This window comes from Lipophrys pholis, assembly GCF_963383615.2.
Source record: "Lipophrys pholis genome assembly, chromosome: 19".
NCBI lineage: Eukaryota > Metazoa > Chordata > Actinopteri > Blenniiformes > Blenniidae > Lipophrys > Lipophrys pholis.
This window is the reverse complement of record NC_137647.1, coordinates 24,292,478-24,302,223: the sequence shown is the minus strand read 5'-3', so window position 1 is coordinate 24,302,223 and position 9,746 is coordinate 24,292,478. Positions and strand designations below refer to the sequence as shown.

Sequence of the window (9,746 nt, the reverse complement as noted above, 5' to 3'; positions counted from 1 at the left end):
TTTTTAATTATAAATATTCATTCCCAACCCTTTTAATTCAGATTTACAGTATTTTCTTCATCATGTGCGAAAAGCATCCCGGTTCATCAGGACTACATGTGAAGGATAAAATCTGCTCTAAGAGCAGCGAAGACAGAAAAGGAAAGTTTTAGTGCTTCAAATCAAACTTTTAGGTTTAGTTATTGAAGAGACATCTGGATTGTGAACAGGACAACTCATTTTAATTGGTTTGGAAATAATGGCATTCGTGTGTCTCGGGTATGATGTGTGTGTGTGTGTGTGTGTGTGTGTGTGTGTGTGTGTCAAAATTCACTTTGAAAAGTTGATTTGCCGAGTCAGTGGTTAGTATTCTTGGTACTGTACAAATCCTATCCGTTACCATTTTAGCTAATTTTTCTACTTTACAAAGTTCAGCAGCTTCACTGTTGGAGCCTTTATTCATATATTTAGCAATATTAGACATTTTAGCTGTTCTGATTTTTGCAGTTTTAAGTATTTAAGCTGTTTAAGAAATATAGCTCCTTTTGCTGTTTTAGCAGATTTAATTATTTTAGTGAACAGGAAAACTAAATCCCTCGATGTGAACATAAGACATTTCACACACACACACACACGCACGCACGCACGCACGCACGCACGCACGCACGCACGCACGCACACACACACACACACACACACACACACACACACACACACACACACACACACACACACACACACACACACACACACACACACACACACACACACACACACACACACACACACACACACACACACACACTGCATCCTGTGTGTGACATCACAAATGCTCGGTGGGTGAAATTCAAAGCTGGATAAATCGACTCATTAGTGCAAAAGAAACTGCAAATCAAAGATGTAAGAATCCTTCAGATTCTGTCTCCTGCTTAAAGGAAAACCAGGATGGTTTGGAAAAGAAAAGAAAAGAAAAGATGCTTCTTTTTACTTCAGTTTCATGTAGAATAAAATAATAAATCCCCATGAGCCCCTCTGCATGTGCAACTATAAAAGAGTCCATTTCCCAAAGTGGCGAGTTTCTCATGAGCAACAAAGACGTGATTTTAGGGATTAACGAGGATCAAACTGTGCAAAAAGAACAAAAAAGGCTAAACTACTGTTTTATATCAGTTAATTAACTCCAATTTTAACACTTCAGAGTGACGTGCTGATTTTAAAATAATGTAAAGTCAACAATGTAATCATTTCAATTTAATTGCTTCTACTAGGAAAAGTAAAATTTTATATCCAAGATCAGGTGATTAACGTCGTCCTCAGCAGCACTTTATCACCTCATCAATAACGTCACCCGGTCAGCAGACTTCCATCTCCGTCATATAAACCGCCCGCGCCCCCACCTTCACCCAGCAGCACCGCCACCTATGACCACCAGGGGGTCCTGAGCACCACCGCTTCCCAGAAACAGCCGATTGCTGGACTCGTCTCATCTTAAAACCTAAAAACCTTTTTAAACAAGCGTATCCATAGTAAACACTTGCTCTGCTGCAAATCCCTGAAAGTCCTTAATGTTTTATTAACTGTATGTTCCTATGTGTATTGTACAGTGACGTTGGGCATCCTGAAAGGCGCTGGAGAATATAATGTAATATGATTATTATTATAACTGGTTCCTTCCACTTTGATTGAAATACTTCACTGGTCATTTCCTGGAGAGAAAGATTAAAATGGCTTCCTGCTCACAGTGTGGTCTGTGTGTCTCTCGGTCAAAGTCTTTCACTAGTTATTGCAGTTTTCAGGAATTCTCTCAGGTTTATTTCAGATCTTCCTGAATTTGGGAAGCACAAAAGCACAGTGCATAGAAACGGGATTTCCCTCAGTCTCGGAAGTCTTTCACCATGTTTGCATTGTGCATGTTGATTTTAGCGATACAGTGAAGATTACATGGAGGTAATGACGCGGGAGTTTTACTAAAATACGAGAACCAACAGTGGCAACTTCAATCTTGATTCATAGTGCAGTAATTTTCTTTTACTTGGCAACCTAATTCCATGTAATTCCATTTTTGCACCACAAGGGGGTTCAGTGAGTCATTCCAGTATTCAGGACAAAAGAAGAAGCTGTTCCAGCACATTCAAACCATTTCAAAACTCATCTTCAAATCCCTCCACAGTGACGCAGTGAAGCTACTGTGTTATGAGAACCATGCGCAGCGTCTTAATCAGATTTTAATATTTTTGTGGAACTTTGGCGTTACAGTGACTCACTACAGCCACCTAGCACAGGAGAGTGGTATTACGCCACAGTTCACCTCCCCAGCGTCTCTTTAGTGCAACGTTATTCAGCAGGATGATAAATCCACGGACGGAAGTGAAGCTGCCTCACAGACCAGAACGCAAAGCGTCTGATCAAACTTCATGAGGAAAAAAGAAAAAAGAGCAGAGCTGAGAGATTAAAGTGTGAATATATTAAAGCCTTCATCAGTGATCTGACATTTTTGTGGTCCGGGAGTATTAAGGCAGAGACAGACCCCCACTCACACAGCGCCATTCACAATATCAGACACCAGGACGGTTTGAGGCCCCCACCAGAGGAGCGGTCCTATCTAGAACTCTGCTGCTCCTCCTCCTGCTCCTCCTGCTGCTCCTCCTCCTGCTCCTCCTGCTGCTCCTCCTGCTGCTCCTCCTGCTGCTGCTCCTGCTGCTGCTGCTCCTCCTCCTGCTGCTCCTCCTCCAGGCTCACGCTGCTGTCGGTGGGCCGCGCTGAGTCTGGTTCTGCAGGTTCTGCAGGAGTGTGGGGGGTGGGGTCCTCGGTGTGATTGATGGAGCCACTCTCACTGGCGGAGTCAGGACTTGTTCCAGAGCGCCGGAACAACCTTTGGCCTTGTGACACAAACGTAGGAAGGATTACAGAGAGGACACGAAGGAAACTTTGCACCATCTTCACACAATCAGATTAGAAAGAGTTCAGTGTGGCGGCCATCTTGGATGAGGACCTGGTTCCCCTTCACTACAGTCACTTCTATTAAATCAGTGAATCAAAATACATTGTCACCGGGTTTTGTTTGTTACAAACAGCAGACATGTAGTTCTAGTACAGGATGCACAAGATACATGAAAGAAGTGGTCTGTTTGCACTATTAAACTAAATTGATGCAAGAATTGTCACCTTGAGCAGGGACGTGTAAGTTACTTTGAAAGAATAAAGCAGACAAAAACTATTTCCACATTGTTTTGTGCAATAAGGCAAAGCCGAAGAGCTGCAAATAAGTATGGTGGATTCATAGTTAATCTTTGGTTTTTCAACTGGAGACGTTTTCTTTCCTACCTGGAGGCTTCTTGGAGGAGGATGGAGGAGTGTCCTGAAACGACGGCCGGCCTGCTTGAGCCTTCGTCACGTACATCATGTCAGTGGAGTCCAAAGATCCTACAGACACAAATCAGCCATGGAGTCTCCACATGAACACGTTTACAGCAATCAGAGAAACACCCATGAAGCAAATATCTATATATATATATATTTTTTTTTACAAGGACTCATAAAAAAACATCTCTAACTTCAAGAGAACGCATACATTTAATTCAAATACTCAAAATGGGACGTTCAGATAAAACTGCCTTCTTCTGAAGGATAATCAGCATCAAATACGCAAAAACATGCATGAAGGCTGAAATAGACTGGATTTCTCTTCACAATGCATCATTAAAAACTGCATAATGTTGAAATTGTACTTATACGTTTTAAGCATGGATTTGTTCAGGTGGTGTAAAATGATATTAAAATAAATTATGACCCAAAAGTGTGTATTTAAAGGTGATGGTGTGACGTTAGCGTACCTGCAGCGAGGTTGAAGGCCCTTCCTTTGACGGAGCTTTGTACAGGAGAGAACCAGTTCAACATGGAGCCCACCACAGGGATCTGTCTGAGCAGCCCCTTGAGGACAAACACACCGCGGCAGCCAACATGTCAGTGGAACCGAGTCGCAGTCACTTCTAAATATGATGCACACACACACACACACACACACACACACACACACACACACACACACACACACACACACACACACACACACACACACACACACACACACACACACACACACACACACACACACACACACACACACACACACACACACACACACACACACACACACACACACACACACACACACACACACACACACACACACACACACACACACACACACACACACACACACACACACACACACACACACACACACACACACACACACACCTCCTCCATCAGTTTGTCCATACTGGCCTGCTGGAGCTGCTGCTCGGCCTCCAGGATGCCTTTCCTCACCACCTCCGTCATGTTCTCCAGCAGCTGCACAGCAAACAGGAACATGAGAAACTCCTCCCATTGATCAACAAGTCGTCTTACAAAGAAACACTTCAGAACATTTGAATCAGCAGCTCTGTCATTGATACGATACAGAAATAAACTTTCCAACCAATCTCCATGTCTGTGTTTAAATGTGATGGATTTCATTGTATAGAACTTTATATAATGTGGTAGCAACAGAGAAGTGGAACTGGCTCACTCGATTTACTGGATGTGTTAAAAATACAGACATTACTCTGAACTGCAACGGTTTAAACAGTTTTAGATTATGTTTTGATCTAACTTTTCATCTGAAATTCAATTAGTTTTAATCCACTCAATGTAAATTTACTAGTTTTTTTGGGAAAATCAGTCGAAAGATTCTGAAGTGTCTCAAAAAGTAGAAATGAGGTGATTGTGAAGATGAGAAATTTGTCGCAGCAGTTACCCTTCCACTCTCTTCTATCTCTCGTCCTAAGGAAGTGATGGTGTCCACCAGCTCGGGAACGTCCACATCCTCACCCACCATTCCCACAAAGACGCAGTCCTCCTCCGTCCTGAATTCAGGACCTGGAACCAGATGTTGAGAGGAATTTTAGCAGGACGTCTTGAGAAGATGCCACGCTGTCCTCACATGCTCTCAGCCACCGACCAGCAGAGAAGACGATGTCTGTGTCGAGCTCCTGGAGCTTCTTGAGCAGCTCAGTGTGGATCTTCTGCAGCTCCTGTTTCTTCCTGCTCTCATCCATCCCCTCAGCCTGAGGCTCATACCTGCACAGGAACCCACCACATCGTGTTACACACCATACAAACATCTCAGGACCTGAGACAAGACCATTCAAAAGACAAGTTCTTCTTTAGCGACATTCATACGTACAGTTACATCGCCGACATACTGTGTCACCTCACTGAATATTAGTAGAATCAGCAGATCTAATTCTTTGTGGATATGAAGGGATGAAGTGATGGAAGAGCTCAGAATCTCACCGGACGACTCCGAGTCCTGGCCAGCTGAGGTCCTCGATGTAAGAGAGCGAGTGCGAGTGTCGGTGGGTCTCCTCCCTGAAGTCCGCTCTCAGACCCACTGTGGAGTTCATCACTGGCACCAGTTCAATCAGCTTCTCCACCAGGTCGTCTACGTCGTCCGGCTGTGTCCCCAGCACTGGAAAACCACCACGGCAGCTTCATTCACACTGCATCATCTTGAACACACCAGGACAGTGTGTTGGTGTGTGGATGTGTGTGTTGGTGCTACCTGCAGCAGTGAGGAGGGGGCTGAAGCGAAGACAGGTACCCTCGTCCTCAAGCTCCACCACATCGACCCCGCTGGCAGGAACCAGCTGAGCCAGACGCTCGCCCAGCTACACCCACAGAAAACCCAATAGCTCATTATTCTTCCAGTCTGTGGCACGATGGGAGCGAATCATTACTGGATGAAGACTTCTCCTCATCCTCTGTCGACTGCCACAGCACCCATAGTTGAAAGTCATTTCAACACATTTGATGAATTTTGTTGTAGTTTCCATCGCCTGTGTAAAACGCATGGCACAAGGCAACACACACATCTCTGGATGTTACTTTGAGTCGTTGCTAATAATTGACCTTTGCTTAAGCCCCGCCCCCGCATGCAAACGAACCAGTAGCATTCAACTAGCAACTGTCGATCTCCTCAGTGTAGGATCGACTCCTCACCGATGGCCTCAGGGCAAAACAACTCTGTGACATCCAATTATTCAAGGTGTTTGGTCAAAACTCACTTCACTGACTCGCCAAAGGTTCAGAAATAAATTGAGAAAATAGAAAAAGTGAATTTCAAAGACTGATGAAGAAATCAAAAGGTACAAAGAAGAAAGTAAAATCAAAGTTGGTCTTTAAAAATCTTGAAAATGTAAGGATTTAATAGATTGGCTGGTGATGCCTCAGCGCCCGATATAAAGATGAGATGTGGAAAACCCTTCATGGGGGAGAGATGTTTGACCTACACAGACTGATGTGAGGAGTCTTCATTATTAAGGACTTGAACGTACTCAGCAGCAGCAGAACATGTTAGAGAAGGTGAAACACTCACCCATCGGTTGAAGGCATCCAGCAGTTCTTTCTCTCCCGCACAAAAAGTTTCCACTGACCCTCCACTGGACGCTAAAAACATGGCAGGAGAGGCAATAAAGAAATAAGTAAGACAAATGATAACTGGACTTCACTGATTTCTTCGCTTTTCAACTGCATGAGAAGTCCCAAAGTTCTTTACATCGTTAATCACATTCATCCATTCACACAAACGTTCACACACCAATGGAGGCTGCCAATGGACCAATGTAAGGTGCTGTCAGTCACGGTGGACTGGTCAATGCATTGGGAACAATTTGGGGCTCAGTGTCTTGCTCATGAACAGTTGGGCATGTGGAGAGGTGGCAATGGGAAGACGTCACTCTACCTACTGAGCCATACCGTCCCTGGCGGTCCAGATGATACACATCTGGACCGCCTTCACAGAGTCTGCTGCCGCTGATCAGAGTAACATCACACTGCTTCACTCTCCAGAGTCCACAAGTCTCAGAGCAGTTTACAGTCTGAACCTCTTCACCCTCCAGAGGCGTTCAGGAGCAGAGGATGGCTCCGCTGACCTCTGCGGCTGGAGGCCACCTGAACCCCAACGCGTGCTACTCGGATGTCTTCATTTTACTCGATGTTTCTGTGTGGTCTTACCGGCACTCGTTTCTTGAGAAAACCTGAAGAGCACCACGGGAGAGCTGAGTTCATCCTCCACCTGTTGGACACACAAAGACAAAGATCAGACATTGCAAACAGCTGGTGCATCCAGCCACATGCACGTCATGTAACATCAGCTGAAAGGGTGCGATGAGAACACACACAGACCGTTCAGTGTCCATGCCTCATGAAGCTACCACACAGCATGATCATGGTAACTGGAAATGCTTGAGCTGTGGAAATGATGTGTATGCTGGTGCTGAGTCCACTTTGTGCCTTTGGGTGGATTAACAGGCTGCCTGCCACACAGCCACTTTTGAAGAAGCCATTTGAATCAGTTCCAGTACAAATTGATGAAGTTGGGCATTTCAATTACTCCACTGTCACTGTAATCTATGAACCGTGCAACCAGATTATTGATGCCGGCGGCCACTGCACACACACATTGTGCTTCCTCATTAGCATCAACAATAGAGTCAGATTGATTCATACTGATCAGCCACAATTACAAAGTACTGGTGGAGACCTCATCTACAACACGAAGGCAAAAAATGAGCAGCAACAGTGAAGCTGACCACCAACGACATCCAGGGGAGAGGGTGAGACAAGCGTCATGCCAGTGTGAGCAGAAATTAAGAATACTGAGGGTTTCAGGGCTTTTAACGTCAGGGTCATGAATAATATGCGAGCATGTGTGCTTGTAAATGTTACTGCTTCAATAATGACAAGAAATGTATGTGAACAGCAGGTCTGTTGGCACTCTGCTGTTGAACAGTTCATCAGAGACTAGAGATGTGGTTGCTAACCCGTGGTCGGGGCCGCAGCGATAAATACCCGAGGCTTTTTCCTCACAAATTGCGCAGGACTTTTCTTTTGAGGCTCCTGGTTGTGTATGGTGGTGACAGTGGGCGTGTCCACCCCTGCTCGGGATCACTGGGATGTTTTAGTAATCCAGAGATCAGAAAGCTGATGCACAGACTTCCTTCAAGGTAAACTGGGGGGGGGGGGGGGGGTTAAGAAGTCACAGCTTCAGAAAAGACCCAAGAAGATTCCTACAGGTCCAAGAGGTCCATGCTGAGGGTGTCAGAAAAGGAACTAGAAAAGGTGTTGATAAAGAACTGTTGGTGCCACTACCAGTTCAATTTGAAAATGAAACCACTGATCGTCAAGCCCCTCTAACACAACCAGTCTCATCCTTCTGTTATCTAAACATAAAACAGAAGCTCAGAGAGCGAGACATTGATTGTGTAAAAAAGATGGAGTACACTACAGAGCCAAGTTATTGTCCAAGTAATGCGTTTCCCACATTAGGTCACAATAATCAATAGTGGCTTTCCTGCAAATGGATCATTGATGAATTGTATGGATATTTGATTGTCCACGTACAGGAAAGAATTGGCATCAATTCCACGTCCCTTAATTATTCATGACACTTATGTTTCTTGCAAAGGCAACAGAACATAATGAGTGGAGAGAGGCATTCCTTGAAGTACCTCAAACATGCCTGAGTGGTCCACATCCTAAACAATTAGGAAGAAGTGAACAGTCCGTCAGCCAATGGCGACCCAAATACGGCTGAGCTGATGTAGGTGAAGGAGAATGGTCAGGAGTGGCAGAAATAGAAAGGAAAAGAAAAAAGTGGGAGGGGTGGTGAGGGAGGGAGGGTGACAGGCAGAGGCTTGGTCCTACCTACAATAGAGAGCATGAGAGAGCCCAGAACGTCCCGCAGAGAAGCCCCGGAGATGGGTGGAATGGAAGCCACCACGCCCTGCAACCAAGGTAACCCACAGGGGCTATAACTACAGCTGTACTCGTACAGAGGCCAGGGCTGCACCACATCAGGCTCACATGCAACGACGACATCACAAGCATAGTCCTCAATGACTGCTGGAGCACGTGTCCGCCATCTTGGATAAGGACCCGCTTCCCCTGAAGTACATTCACTTCGATTGGGGAAGGAAGACTTTGTATCATATCTGATAAATGACGCGTCTTTGGTTCTGACAAAAATGGACACTTATTGAAAAAGTAAAATTTTCAGGGATTGAAAATATAAAAAATTCATCATTTCCAAACAAAGCTTTTGTTGTCCTTGTTCAGAGTGACAGAGGAGCATATTGCTGCACCATTCTGGCTGAAAACAAAACAAAAGTTCAGTTTTCTCTTCAAATTGTCATCAACAAGATCTGAGAGGTTCTGCATGCGCTCCTCTTGGTCCACATTGTCCTATGTTGTCTCTTCCATTATCACAATGCTCATTAAACCCTACACACACTCACATCTACCTGAGGGCGGGACTTTAGTGCAGTCGGGCTTCATCTGATTGGTCAGAATGAATACACAATGTATGGAAACAGAATTTATTGCATGTTAGTCAGTTTTGCATGTGGAGATCAGAATAAATGCACGATATGTTGTGCAGCCCTGACAGAGTTTCACACACAAACACCAGGAGATCCATCAAAACCTGGGACACACAGCAGCCACCCCTTCAGCAGCAGACCCCCACACCACGATTGTTCACTGCATTACAGTGGCTGTAATGTAGAATAACTGATTCATCTCGGTGTCTGGACAGTTTGAATTCCAGTGAACAAGCCTTTAGGAAAAGCGTCTATCTGTGATTGTTAGAAACCACACAACAATGGTGTTACCATCTTCAAAGCCTCCACGAGAGAGATCTCTGTGTCGAGCACATCCTACAAACA

The 9,746-nt window shown here is 44.9% G+C and overlaps 1 protein-coding gene across 4 annotated transcripts in view; it reads right to left on the bottom strand.

The window, feature by feature from the left end:
• Window positions 1–791: 791 nt before the first annotated feature.
• The window catches only part of pdxdc1 (pyridoxal-dependent decarboxylase domain containing 1), a 30,481-nt gene continuing 21,526 nt past the window's right edge, over window positions 792–9,746 (bottom strand). For 2 of the 4 annotated variants that reach the window (XM_080487612.1, XM_080487610.1), the window contains exons 14-24: window positions 9,693–9,737; window positions 7,036–7,096; window positions 6,398–6,468; window positions 5,585–5,690; window positions 5,317–5,491; window positions 4,982–5,100; window positions 4,778–4,899; window positions 4,240–4,332; window positions 3,813–3,909; window positions 3,304–3,402; window positions 792–2,858 (exon numbers count right to left, since the gene is read on the bottom strand). In XM_080487612.1, coding sequence (XP_080343738.1) covers window positions 2,578–2,858; window positions 3,304–3,402; window positions 3,813–3,909; window positions 4,240–4,332; window positions 4,778–4,899; window positions 4,982–5,100; window positions 5,317–5,491; window positions 5,585–5,690; window positions 6,398–6,468; window positions 7,036–7,096; window positions 9,693–9,737 — 1,269 coding nt within the window. In that variant the 3' untranslated portion in view covers window positions 792–2,577. The remainder of the gene's footprint in view (window positions 2,859–3,303; window positions 3,403–3,812; window positions 3,910–4,239; window positions 4,333–4,777; window positions 4,900–4,981; window positions 5,101–5,316; window positions 5,492–5,584; window positions 5,691–6,397; window positions 6,469–7,035; window positions 7,097–9,692; window positions 9,738–9,746) is intronic. The other 2 variants (XM_080487613.1, XM_080487611.1) reach the window with 1 other exon arrangement.